Here is a 14,824-nt window from a genome sequence, read left to right as displayed (position 1 = left end):
CCTGACTAACATTGATTTTAAAAAGTCTCTCGTGGAGGATCAATTTTAAGGAAGATAATAAGAATGGTAAACAGTGTATCCTTTTTTAGATGCATATTTCAACATCTGAAATTGAGATCTATTTATAATAGATTTTATAATACGATCGCTTTAAGGCAGGTTGTAGTCATGATACAGTTGTGTGAAACCTTCTATTGAACCCTGTAAGATCCAGTAAGTGCTATCATGGATGCATCTTAAATTCAAGAAAGTATAGATATACAGTATCTATGATATACTTATTTGGAATTTTTTATAACCAGTGAGGAATTCAGTTGAATTTTGTGACATATTTTTCTATTAGAAGTGATAGAAAATTCCTGTTCTCATTGAGGTCCAAACTCTAAATTATTTTTGTCAAACGTTATTAAGCTTTCTTAGGTACCAACATGGTAAGACTCCTTTGTAAGTTTTAACCTGTTCTCTTTACTACCACTTGACTCAGATTACTTCTCACCCCAAATAAAAGTTATCTAAGGCGCCACCTACTATTTTTGTCTGATTAGTGTGTTTTTGGTTTTTTGTTTGATTTGCATGTTTGATTTTAGGGGAGATCTTCAGTGGAATGCTGGAGAGAAAAAGTTGACGGGTGGAGCCAACTGGCAGCCGAAAGTAGCCCCAGCAACCTGGTCAGCAGGGGTTCCATCAAGTGCACCTTTGGTATGTAACCACCAGAGGCCAAAAAAGTGGGGGCAGTTTGTCAGTTTCCACGGGTATAGAGCACAGCGCACTGTACTTAATTTTGTGACTGACACTTCTTCATCCACACTGAGGAAATATAAACAAGATGCAATATTTACCAAAATGTAAATTTTACTCACTTTTATATTTAATAAAGATTATGACCTATTTTTTAAATAATTTTAATTATTTCAATATAGTATTTAGGCTTCATGAGCAATTATATTTGTACAGTTATGGAAATAATTTTTCAAAAGCACTTAATATCATTGATAATTGTCTATATTTTATTACAGTTCTTGCCCGAACTTCCTGATTGTCTTAATAAGTAATGCAAACTTTTTTTTCTTACCAGAAAGATTGGGCAGTTTTCTATTGTGTAAGTGAACTTTCATTTTAAAACCCTACTTATTCTGCTCACCATTTTAAAAATTGAAATTACTAACACCATCTTTTCTATAGAATTTAAATAGGTATTATTTCTGTATATTAAATTTCTATTAATATATTAATACCACCGTTCACTCTATGAAACAGCATGTCACTGGAAATAAAAACTAATTATTATTTTGTGAAATTTGCCACCACAAAAAGGACATTACCAGCATAGCAAAACTTGTTGTTTTCCTGTATTTGCCCCATGTTTAGCAAAACTAGGCTAATTTCTGTTTCCCAAGTTCACTCCTAATTTTTCACTTTTGCTTACCACCTTCATCATTCTAAATCATGCCCATCTCAAAGGCTTTCTTGATGCCATCCACTCCTTGTTCCCTAAATTAATTCCTATCACCCATCAACCCCAGCCAAACAACATGCATGGAAGTGAATTAATATAAATTAAAATACTAAGTTTAGATAGACTCCATTAAAAATATTGTGTTCCAGAAATTAATTTAAATATCTGAGTTTTAGAATTTAGAACACAGTATCTTTTAAATAATTTTATAAATAGTAATGTTTGTATATATAAATAAAAGTATATATATAAATAAAAGTTCAAACCAATCTGAAAAATACCCTTCAAACCAAAATTTACCACTAAGCAGAGCTAACAGTATTAAATGAATTACAATCTATACCATAGTTTCTATAGGAAAATACATCCTGTGCTCGGACTTCAGTTCACGAAACCGCTTCTTCTAGTAACCCCCCCAGTCGGTGGTGGTAGTAAGAGCAGGAAATTCAAGGACTAATAGTGTCTGCCTTTGGTGAGTTCAAAGTCTGAAAGAACTTAATTTTAAGAAGTGATTTCTAGCACATAACAATGAGAAAACTGCCTATTGTATCTAGGTATTTATCCCTTCAAATCTTTTTTTGCATTATTTAAAAACAATGCTTAAGAGGACTGTTTTTGTATTTTGCTATAAAATGAGAGTTCTATTTTGTTTTTACAAAGGATACTTAGTAGAAAACTGCATTTGTCTTTGAAACTGATTATGCCTAGGATTACCATTTAATTTATTATTGTCCAAACCATGACTTATTTGAAGGTGAAAGGGAGCATAAGTATTACCCTGGGACACCAAGCATATACCTGTAGCTAGTGACTCAGATTGATGCTAAGATCATAAGCAGGTAGCGCTCCAGGCGTAGGGGGCTGCACCCCATTCTTAGATATAAAAACATCTGACAGCGAGCCACTGTCTCGTTGAGGGTAAAAGGAGAGTGATTTAATAAATGTAAATAAAATCTCCAAAGAAAGAAAACGCTTCTTTAGAACTGATCTTATAAATCTATTAATGCTATATATTCATATTAAATCTCACAATTTATATTATTATTACCAAATTAAAGGAACGAATTTTCCTATTCTGTGCAAAATTAAAGAAGACATATGTGCTGTTCTGAGGAGTTTATACTTTAGTAGTTTTGCCCTTATCAGCAGGATAGTTTTTAATAGTTTTATAACAAGTTAGTTTCAGAACAGTCAGGTGATAGCAGAGTCTAAGATGGAGTGAAGGAGAGTGGAGAAAGGGTGGTAAAAATACTGATATCCGTCATATCAGCTGTAGGTTAAAAAAGAAAAAATGGTTGAGAGCCTGAGGTGAAGGTGAAAAGGAAGATAAGAAAGAAAATTCTCAGGTCCACGTGACGGGAGATCATTGTGAATGAAGCCATGAAGACAGTGGTTGCCCAGGTTTCTTTGTAGGACAGTTTGCTAAATAATGAGGCCATTAACCAAAAAGAGGAACAAGAGAGAAATACTTTAAAAATAGTATTAAGTTGGAGACCGTCCTTGGCCATCACCTCCTCTGAGATCGAGATTTTAACCATACAGTATCAAAATTTGAACTGTACAGTTTCAAGATTTTAATCATATAGGTTAAGAATTCATCAAATACTTTATTACAACAGTTTTGCGTCTTCAGGGCAACAGGACCACCAATTGTCTGATTGGCAGGCACCATCGCTGAGACTGAGATTAATATTCTCATTTTTTTTTTTAATCTCAGAAGCTCCTTGTGTTTATGATGCAGAAAACTTTAAGTTGTTATTATTTAAACTCCAGAAAATTAAAAACAGTAGATTTTAGCATAAAGTAGCCACAGCAGCTCTGGAAAGAAATTAAAACAGAAATAATTTAATGGTAGGGCAGAGTTACGTGTAGTTCTATTTCTTTTATTTGTTTTCCTTCACATCTAGGCAACAACACAAAGGCTCTCATGCAGAGCGATTGTATCCTTATTAACTCACTTATTCTTATAGGTATTCTATATAACTTCACTACCATTTGCTCCGTTTACTGCAAAGCTCTTCTTCCTTAAAGCTCTGGCTTTGCTTTTACCTCAGAATTCACGCTGAGGGCCTTTGGCTTCCCTCCACCCAGTTCTCACATAAAACGCCTTTTCCATTTTCCTATTCCTTAAAATATGTTTGAGTTTCTTTTTCTAAGATTATTGAAGAAGAGGAGAGGCCACCGAGACTTGGGCTTGAGAAAGCAGCAGAGCAGAGTTTACAATTTTCCTGGTAATCTGTAGGACTTGCTCTTTGAGTAGGAGATGAGGGGGCAGAAGTGGGGGTGAGGAACCTTCTACTGCTTTTTAAAGTTTTTATTAGTAGACAAGAGTTAAAGTTGCTTTCCCCAATTTGTGTCGAATTTCCCTCAATTGCTACTTGGAGGTACAACTACAAAATTTTTCAGATCAGAAAACCCATGTCAGATTTAGAAACCTTAACAAGACTTGTATATTTGAAGTACGTCTGGGGCAGGGCCCTCAAGAGCCTTGTTTCCAGAGCTATTTAGCTCTGTTTCCCAATGCACATGAGACCGGTTAGGTTTCCATCACACAAAGTGAGACGATGCTTGCAATTCAGAAATACGTACATTTTACAGAAGGCCACAGAATCTGCAATTCTCTCTCTGAAAACAATCCTTTATGTCTATAGATAAAATATCCAGGTGAGTGTTAAAGAAAACAATTTCAAAACCTTAGGGTAAATAATATTTGGAGAGTAATTGTTGGGTTAATCTACCATTTGAGAAAAATGACTAACTTAGAAACTCTTTACAAATTATTTGTCCCATTTACATTTGATCAGGAATTTCTGCGAGCTCATTTTATTTTGATGACTAATAAAAAACCTTTTTTTCTTTCATAGCCTTAAGTCCTAATGATACAGTCTTGGTAAATAATACGATCATTATTGTATGATTCAATTCTGATAAATGACACAATTCCAGTAAATGATACAATTCTGGGTCTGGTGAATAGCTTACCACCTAGCCTGTTGAAATAATGAGAAAAAAGAGAATCTGAAGTATGTGTGTGGGGGAGGAACATAACTTTCCCTCTACTGTTCTGAGTTCTTGGCTAGAACTCCTGAAATAAAAGACAGATTAATAAGAGAAAAACATAAACTTTTCCACAATAGCTGCATTATTTTACATTCCCATCAGCAATGCATAGGGTTTCAATTGTGGTTTTGATATGCATTTCCCTAATTACTAATGTTGTTAGGGATCTTTTCATGTGCTTATTGGCCATTTGTGTATATTTTTTTGGAGAAATGTCTATTCACATCCTCGCCCGTGTTATAATTGGGTTGTCTTTTTATTGTTGAGCTTTAAAAGATCTTTATATATTCTGGATACTACTAGATGCTAATCAGATATATGATTTGCAAATATTTTCTCCCATTTTGTGAGTTGTATTTTTATTTTCTTGTTAGTGTTCTTTGATACACAAAAGTATTTAATTTTGATAAACTCCCAATTTGTCTATGTTTGTTGTTGTTTGTGCCTTTGTTGTCATACTTAAAAAACTATTGCCTAATCCAAGGTCTTCAAGATTTACACCTGTGTTGTATAGTTTTATCTCTTACATTAGGTCTTTGACCTATTTTAGGTTCATTTTTATATATGGTGTGAGATAGGGGTCCAAATTCATTGTTTTGCATATGGAAATCTACTTGTCCCAGAACCTTTTATTGAAGAAACTATTCTTTCTTCAGTCATTGGTCTTGGCATACTTCTAAATAAATCAGTTGACCGTAGATCAGGGATTATTTTCAAACTCTTTATTCTGCTCGATTGATCTATGTATCTGTCCTATGCCAGTGCAACACTGTTTTAATTAATACAGCTGCATAGTAAGTTTTGAAATCAGGAAATGCAAGTCCTCCAAATTTGCTTTTTGTTTTCAAGATTGTTTTGGCTATTCTGGGCCCCTTGCATTCCCATATGAATTTTAGGTTCAGATTGTCAATTTCCAAAAGAAGCAGTTGAAATTTTGTTGTTGTTGTTGTTGTTAAACTTTTTCTTTTTTTCTTTTTTTTTAAGATTTTATTGGGGAGGGGGAACAGGACTTTATTGGGAAACAGGACTTTATTGGGGAACAGTGTGTACTTCCAGGCCTTTTTTCCAAGTCAAGTTGTTGTCCTTTCAATCTTAGTTTGGAGGATTCTGTTCAGCTTCAAGTTGTTGTTCTTTCAGTCATAGTTGTGGAGGGCGCAGCTCAGCTCCAGGTCCAGTTGCCGTTGCTAGTTGCAGGGGGCACAGCCCACCATCCCTTGCGGGAGTCAAACCGGCAACCTTGTGGTTGAGAGGACACGCTCCAACCAACTGAGCCATCTGGGAGCTCAGCGGCAGCTCAGCTCAAGGTGCCATGTTCAATTTTAGTTGCAGGGGGCACTGCCCACCATCCCTTCAGGGAGTTGAGGAATCGAACTGGCAACCTTGTGGTTGAGAGCCTGCGCTCCAACCAACAACTGAGCCATCCGGGAGGCAGCTCAGCTCAAGGTGCCGTGTTCAATCTTAGTTGCAGGGGGCAGAGCTCACCATCCCTTGCGGGACTCGAGGGATTGAACTGGCAACCTTATGGTTGAGAGCCTACTGGCCCATGTGGGAATAGAACCGGCAGGTTTCAGAGTTAGGAGCACGGAGTTCTAACCGCCTGAGCCACCAGGCCAGCCCCAGCAGTTGAAATTTTGATAAGGATTGCACTGAGTCTATAAAGCAATTTGGGAAGTATTGCCGTCTTATCAATATTAAGTCTTCTGATCCATGAATACAGGATACCTTTCTATTTATCTAAGTCTTCTTTAATTTCTTTCAATAATGTTTTACACAGTTCAGTGTAAAAGTTTTGTTCTTCTCTTGGTAAATTTATTTCCAAGTATTTTATTATTTTTAATGTTATTGTGAGTGAAATTGTTTTTGAAATTGCATTTATTGATTGTTCATTGCTAGTGTACAGTGAAGATTACACTGATTTTTTGTATTGATTTTGTATCGTGTAACTTTGCTGAACTTGTTTATTAACTCCGATAGTTTTTTGTGTATGGATTCCTTAGAGCTCTCTATTTATAAGATCTCAACTATATATATGTACCACATCTCCTTTATCCATTCATCTATTGATGGACAGCTAGGTTACTTCCATATCTTGGCTATAACTAGTAAATCTGCAATGACATAAGGGTGCATATATCTTTTCAAATTGATATTTTTGTTTTCTTTGAATAAATACCCAGAAGTGGAATTGTTGGGTCATACGGAAACTCTGTAATTTTTTGAGGAACCTCCATACTCTTTTCCATAGTGGCTGCACTAATTTATAATCCTACCAACAGTGTACAAGGGTTCCCTTTTCTCCACGTCCTTGTCAGGACTTGTTATTTGTTGATTTTTTTGATGATAGCTATTATCAAAGGTGTAAGGTGATACCACATTGTGGTTTTGATTTGCATTTCCCTGATGATTAGTGATGTTGAGCATCTTTTTATGTGTCTGTTGGACATCTGTATGTCCTCTCTGGTGAAATACCTATTCAAGTCTTCTGCCTGGTTTTTAATTGGATTGTATTTTGTATATTTACCCCTTGTCAGATGTATCATTGGAGAATATCTTCTCCCATTCAGTAGGTTGTCTTTTCATTTTGTTGATGTTTCCTTCGCCGTGCAAAAACTTTTTAGTTTGACGTAGTCCCATTTTCTTTTTCTTTTTTTCCTTTCCCCAGGAGACACATCTAGAAATATATTGCTAGGAGCAATGTCAAAAAGTTTACTAGCTATCTTTTCTTCTAGGAGTTTTATGGTTTCAGGTCTTACATTTAAGTCTTTAATCTGTTTTGAAGTTTTGTTTTTTTATTTGTTTGTCTGTTTGTTTTGTATATTGTGTAAGAAAGTAATCCAGTTTCATTTTTTTCTGTATCTGTCCAGTTTTCCCAACACCACTTATTAAAGAAACTGTCTTTATCACATTGTATATCCTTGCCTTCTTTGTCTTAGATTGACCATGTAAGCCTATTCTTTCCTATCCTATCTGGATGCTATTTATTTCTTTTTCTTACCTTATTGCCCTGATTAGAACTCCCAGTACATGTTTTCCTTGTTCAGTCATTCAGCATTAAATACAATATTAGTCATGAGGGTTCTTTGTAGGTGCTCTTTATCAAGTTGAGGAATTTCCCTTCTATTCCTAGTTTGTTGAGCGGTTTTGTTGTTGTTCTTGTTGTTGTTATGAAAGCGTGTTGGATTTTGTCAAATGCTTATTCTGCATCTATTGAAATGATCATGTGGGTTTCTTTGTTTTTTCCTTATATCCTATTAATAGGACATATTGCATTGGTTGAGCCTATCTTGCATTCCTGGGATAAATCTCACTTGGTCATGGTGTATAATTCTTCTAATATACTGTTGGATTCAGTATGCTAGTATTTTGTTGAGAATTTTTGCAACAGTGTTCATGAAGGATATTGATCTGTACTTTCCTTTTTGTTGTGATGTCATTGTCTGGCTTCAGTATCAGGGTAATGCTGGCATCAAAGAATAATTAGAAAGTGATCTTTTATTTAGAGAGAGAATTTGAGAAGGATTGAGTATTAATTCTTCTTTATACTTCCAGTAGAATTTAGCAGTGAAGCCATTTGGTTCTGGGTTTTTCTATAATGGAAATTCTTTGAGTAATAGTCTCTTTATTTGTTATATATCTATTTATATTTTCTATTTTGTTTTTGAGCCGGTTTTTGTAGTTTGTGTCTTTCTAGGAATTTGATCATTTTGTCTGTTATCTAATGTTTTAGCATATAACTTCTCATAATATTTCCTTACAATCATTTTTATTTCTGTAAGGTTGGTAGTAATGTCCCCAGTTCCTTCCTTATTTTGATGATTAAGTTTCTCTTTTTTTCCTTGGTTTACCTACTGAAAGTTTGTCTACTGAAAATTTTATTGATCTTTTCAAAGAACAAACTTCTGATTTCTTCATTTTTCTCTTTTGTTTTTCTGTTCTCTGTTTCATTTATCTCCACTCTAATATTTATTATTTACTTTCTCTGCTTACTTTGGATTTAGTTTGTTCTTCTCTTTTCTAGTTTCTTAGGTGGAAGTTTAAGTTACTGATTTGAGTTCTTTCTCCTGCATATGGGCTATACATTCTTTTTATATTTTTCTTTAAAATTTTTATTGGGGGATATTGGGAAACAGAGTGTTTCTCCAGGGTCCATCAGTTCCAAGTCATTGTCCTTCAATCTAGTTGTGGAGAGCACAGCTCAGCTCCAAGTCCAGTTGCCGTTTTCAATCTTAGTTGCAGGGGGCGCAGCCCACCATCCCAGGTGGGAATTGAACCGGCAACCTTGTCATTAAGAGTGTGCGCTCTAACCAACTGAGCCATCCAGCTGCCCCTCCAGAAGATCAGCAGCAGCTCGATCTAGTTGTGGAGGGTGCAGCTCACTTGCCCATGTGGGAATCGAACCTGCAACCCTGTTGTTCAGGGCTCGCACTCTAACCAACTGAGCCATCTGGCCGCCCCTCGGCTATACATTCTTGTTTCTTTGCGTGCCTCATAATTTTTTGCTGAAAGCTCAGAATTTTGAATATTATAATGTGGCATCAAAATTAGATTGTACCCCTTCCCCAAAGGTTTGTTGCTACTTTTTGTAGTTTGTATTTTTTTGTTTAGTGAACATTCTGAACTGATTTTGTAGTCTGTGTTCTTTGTCAGTTGTGACCACTGAAGTCTCTTGTTCCTTTAAGTGGCCAGCTAATCATTAGATAGACATTACATAAACTCCTAGAACTAAAAATGTCTCTCAGCCTTTGCAGAAGGCTCAGAGTGTGTGCTGGGACATGTCTTCAAACTCAGTCGGGCAGTTTGCAAGGCTCCCTTGGCAACCACTTACTGCTCGCTCAAAGCCTCACGGTCAGCCAGGGCCTTCTCGTGTCTTTCCTGAGCGTGCTCACAGCCCTGGGTATGTGCATGGCCTTTTACATCCCTAGGAGCGTGTCTGAGCTTTTCAAACTCTAAATCTCCAAACCGTCTCATTCTCCAGCCTTTCCTTCCAAGCTTTTTTTTAGTCCACTGTTTGCCCTAACTGTTATCCATTGCCTCAGTGAGCAACAACTAAAACATTTGCCTATAAATATTTTCCACAAATGGCTTCAGGTAACAACCTTATCACTAGGTACATTCTCAGTTTGGCAAAATAAAGACAAGCCTTTTGAGCCACTCTTTCCAGGGAGCCACCCAGACAAGATAAAACAAACAATGAAATATATTTTGCTCACTCTTGTACTATTTGGAGTGTATGCTATTATTTTCAAGACTACAGCTGAGCTGGAAAACAGTACATGGAACTAGGGTAAGTTAAATGCCTCAAAGCTCAATATTCTTGCCAAGATTCAGCTGGTTTTCTTGAATAAGTACCTTCTAGGTTGCTGAAAGCTCTTAATTTCCAGAGTGCCAAAACACTTGAGTATGAGGTTTTGCCTGTTTTTCCATTATTTTTATGGGGGAGGCTTTTAGAGTTCCTTACTTCACTATTTTTGCTGACATCACTGTATTATTTTCTTTTTTAGTTAGGGTTTTGCTCTAATGGTTAACTGAAATTTAAGGCGTTGCAGTAGGGTTAATTTTAAACATAAAGGAAATATTAGGGGGTTTTGATGTATGACTGAAAACTATTAGACCTGTACCTGAAATGGGACATGTGTGCTATATTATGTGCAGTCTTTTAAATACATCCTAAAACTGAGAATTAATTTTGGTCCTTGTATAAATCTATAACCGTCAAAAGTCAGAGAGAAACAAGTATAGCACAGAAAAGAATAATTTAAAAATGGTGTGTGGGGGGGAATTGGAAACAAAACACTGGAAATGTAAATGAAAACACATTCCTCAAATGTCTAACCCAATGCCTCTCAGAGGATATAATGACAAGAAAAGACAAGCTAAGAGAAATGTGACTCATTTATAGTGAGGGTGTAAGGTAGTAGAGAGGAAACCCAAAGCTGTGTGTAAATCGGCTAGCCCATGAGCCCAAATAACACTACAACAGCGAACATAGCAACCTCATTTATATAAATAGCATTGCGCTAGAGCCAATTTTTAAAACTTAAAACTGAAATTTACGATTTCTTTACATATCCACACATACCTAAGGGGCATGCATTCTAAAGATTATATTCTGTCATTTTAAAACCAAATTATGTTGGTTCTTTGTTATTGTTTTGTGTGTGTGTTTGTTTTGTGGTTTTTATGATAGCAAGGAGCTGTACCTCCAACCAGCTCAGTTCCTCCTGTTGCCGGCGCCCCATCTGTTGGACAACCAGGAGCGGGATTTGGAATGGTGAGTGACGACCTGTGCTAAAAATTGTAATGGACATCTAAGGCCTTTGCCAAATTCCAGAGTGACAAACACTGCTATAGAAATACAATTCTCCCCAAAATGCAGTCAAGTAAAACTTAAAAAGTTAGGTCATCTGCTTTCGACATTAGTAGTGTACACATGATGTGATAAAGTCACAGATAAAATACTTAAAATTATTTCCATCAAAATAATTTCTGTAGTACGTTGTGACATTATTTTTGGAGTAATATTTATCAAGCATATTCTTATTTCAATCATCAAAATCAACTCTTAATCACTATACTAGGACTTTTCACTTACTGCTTTTATCACTAGCAAATTTTAGGACCATTTTCCCTAAAGAAACAAGTTTTTATCTCTTCCAAAATTATGCTTATGGAAGACAGACAGCAACAAAGCCTGGTTGGGGTGAGGATGCCATGTGGTCAGCCAGGCTTCTACTGCACCTCAGTGCTTCTCTGCCATCCGGAAGCCACACAGCACCCAGCGTTTAAAACTACAAATTATACTTTCTCATGGACCTGGATTCCTCAAAATTGTTCCGAAGCATATTAAAGACATAAATGTCAGGGCCTTGCCGTAGTGGATTCCACTCGTGCTGTGAACTACGTTTCTTTTTCAGCCTCCTGCCGGGACGGGCATGCCCATGATGCCTCAGCAGCCAGTCATGTTTGCACAGCCCATGATGAGGCCACCCTTTGGAGCTGCAGCTGTACCTGGCACACAGGTCAGCTTTTTATATGTCCACAAAATAATGAAGCAATAAGTTACAAGTATAAAACTGTTGTTTGGAAAACTGTTTTAAAATGTTTTCCTTACTATAAGCCTCATATCTGTTGGTTCAGAAGTAAAGGTAACATGGAAGACAGATTAGCAATAGTGTGAGGTTTGGAAGAAAATTCTAGAAATAACTAACTGTTCTAAGGGCCCTCTGTTCCACTCCTACTTAATTCAGAATGGTTCCTGAGAACACTCAGGCATTTAAAATATCTATGCACTTATTCCAGAAAAATGAGCACTTCTGATCCATAGTTATATGTTCCTAGAGTTAGGCAAACTCAGACTGCCAAGTTTGCCCAAGACTTGTGACACTGACTGCAATGAATTTACAAAACTGCAAAGTCTGGGGGAGCAGTCTCCATAAGACTACCCTCACTTCAGACAGTAGCCACAAGTTTGGGAGTCCCATGGGCCACCCTCACTTTAGATCATCTGCCTACAAGTTTGAGTGTTCCCAGGACCACCCACAGATTAGACAACTTCCTAGAAGACTCACAGAGCTCAGGAAAATACTAACTACAGTTACAGTTTTATTATAGCACAAGGATGCAAATTAGATGCAGCCAAAAGAAAAGATGCATAGGGCAAATTCTGGGAGGGTTCCAAGGATGAAGCTTTTTTGTCTTGAGAGGTGTGTTACCAACCTGACATCAATGTGTGACAATACGCATGCAATATCACCAACCCAGGAAGCTCACCTGATCCTCAGTGTGCAGTTTTTGTTGAGGTTTCCTTGTATAGGGATGGTTGAATTATTACCAGTGTGGTTGAACTCAATCTCCAGCCCCGCTCTCTCCTTGAAGTCAGGCTAATACCATGTGGCCTAAAGACTTAACTGTCTAATCATACGGTTGGTCTTTCTGTCATGGCTAGCCCTGCTCTGGGATATCTTGTTAGTGCAAATTTACCAGGTGTGCTTCCAAGAAGCCACACTGAATAACAAAGACATCCCTATCATCCAGAAACTACAAGGGTTAGATGTTACCTACCAGGATCCAGGACAAAGGGCAAACCTCTTTTTAGGTAAGGTCAAATTTCTCACTACACGATGTGCTTAACTTCATTTACAGTGGTGCTAAAATATATGCACTTTGTTGAACTGTTTTTGCTGCTAATAGTTACAGTCATGCTGATGATAGTCATGCGTCAGCCTTTTTTTGATTCCTCTTATAAATTGTCTGGCGAAGGTCGAGGTATGTGTAGAACCAGAGAAGTTTTCATTATTAGAAAAAGACTTGGATAGAATCAGGACACCAAGTTATAACTTCACTAGTGCCATGCTGAGCAAACCAAAACAAGTAACTCAAATACATTTTAATGATATCAGTAAATGGTTTCACTTCTATATTTTTAACTTACCAGATGGGTATTTATATTGTCTTATCCATAAGAGTCCTACTGTGAACTTTCTGAGTGTATATGAATCCCCTTTTCTTCCTTGAATCATCTCTAAATCCATTCTCTAGCTAGTCCCAGAATTTGCTTTCAACTTCTTTACTTCAACCTCTCAAAAGCCACAGTGACCAGGAGAGAGCATTGTAGGTATTCAAAGAGATAAATTTAGAATATGAAAAAGCCTAGCCCTTAATGCCTGTACCCAAAGCACTGTCTTCATGAGAAATTTTCTAGTCTGCTCTGAGACTAATGAACCCTGCCTAGAGTTGTTTGTGGGGAGAAAGAAGGTTTGGGGGGTAATAGTTGGAGTTAAATTTAGTATAGATATATTTAAATGCTAAGAAGGCTCCCATTAATTAGGAGTGTTTCCTTGGTGGTTGAATATATCCATGACTATTTACCACCTTTTTGAAAAAAAGGACGAATGTTTTTATTTTTATGAAGTTGGAAGAATGTTATTGAGATTTAAAAAATCTGTTGTATTTGGTGTGCTAAAAACTTTAGAAATAAATTCATACAATTGTATTATTTAAGGTAGTTGTCTTCTTGCATAATGCCAGTGTTACATAGCATCAATTTACTTACCGCCAAGAATGAAAGTGAAAAATAGATGATATGAAAGCATGGTGTTTCAATCATTTAATTGAATTTATAGTAATTTAAGAAATGGTATGCCATATTTATACAATTTTTAGATTGTATACCCTATATCAGAAAAGAAGCATAGCTGTTTATACTAGATAATAAAACAAACATGACTTTGTAGCTTCAGAAAACAAAACAGTTTTTCATTACTGATGTCTGGACTATTCCATTATTCCTCAGTTGGTTGGTATCATGATGTTGTTGTCATCTCACCTAATTATTAATTATGGACTAATCTTTGCATTTCTTATCTTCCAAATAAGTTCAATCCTTACACTTATTTTTTCCTGACCTATGATATTTGAATCAAGTTTTAAAAATGGAAATCTGACTGATAGATTCTGCAGTAAGTCAGCAGTTTCTGGACATAGGAGCAAATCTGAAAACCCTTACTGCTGGAGCTCTGTTTATGGAGCCAATAGAAACATACATCCCTGCCCCACAATCCCAGATTATTGAGAATTCCGTGTGTTATAAGCATAGGAGATTAACTGGACTCAAAGGACACGTGTCAATTATTGCTCTATATCGATTACAGACATTTTCAAGGCCTTGTACCGTAACATTCCTGCAAAGCCTGCTCCCAGAGTTTATTTCTGTCACACAGTAAAATAATTTGGGTGTTAATTAAACAGAAACAAGGTAAATGAATTCCTTGTTGCTTTTGCTGCAAATTAGGTGTGACTCTTCCCTATAGTGTTTAATAATTAGTCTTTGCTGCAAACTGGACAGGCAATATTGAAATTTAGTGGCATTCATTATTTAGGAAACTATTTGCTTGTCCAAAACAAGCAGTGCCCCAAACTTGACTGGTTTTCACTTAAAATACTTTATATGAAATCTTAATATAGTTAGCTAATAATTTTAAGAAATTTCTTATGTGGCTTTCCGCAAACTGTTTACTTTCAATTTTTCCTTCAAACTCACTCTCACTATAAGAAAAGTCACTTAAATTCCTTTATTAGTTCAGTGGTACTCATAACTCAAAGTCAGAATGCTTTTGTTTAGAAAAAGTGTTTTGTTTACTATATATTCGTAATATCTTTATGTGACTAGTTTTTCACATCTTCTCTAACTCATCTCCGTATTGTTCTACCAGAGTCCTCAAATTCTACTTTGGCTACATCTGACGTCAAAGAATTTCAAGAAAGCCAAATATCATTTGCAGTGTCTTTTACAAATCCGAAATTAAACAC

The 14,824-nt window shown here is 36.3% G+C and overlaps 1 protein-coding gene across 10 annotated transcripts in view; it reads left to right on the top strand.

The window, feature by feature from the left end:
- Positions 1-14,824, top strand: part of SNAP91 (synaptosome associated protein 91) — a 131,198-nt gene that overhangs the window by 112,852 nt on the left and 3,522 nt on the right. For 9 of the 10 annotated variants that reach the window (XM_074333249.1, XM_074333256.1, XM_074333253.1 and 6 more), the window contains 3 exons: positions 588-699; positions 10,704-10,787; positions 11,431-11,535. In XM_074333249.1, the coding sequence (XP_074189350.1) occupies positions 588-699; positions 10,704-10,787; positions 11,431-11,535 (301 nt within the window). Of the gene's footprint in view, positions 1-587; positions 700-1,075; positions 1,100-10,703; positions 10,788-11,430; positions 11,536-14,824 lie in introns of all 10 variants that reach the window. The other variant, XM_019729529.2, reaches the window with a different exon arrangement.

The sequence above is a fragment of the Rhinolophus sinicus genome, linkage group LG05, assembly GCF_036562045.2.
Source record: "Rhinolophus sinicus isolate RSC01 linkage group LG05, ASM3656204v1, whole genome shotgun sequence".
NCBI classification, from domain to species: Eukaryota; Metazoa; Chordata; class Mammalia; order Chiroptera; family Rhinolophidae; genus Rhinolophus; species Rhinolophus sinicus.
This window is presented reverse-complemented; position numbering and strand designations above follow the sequence as displayed.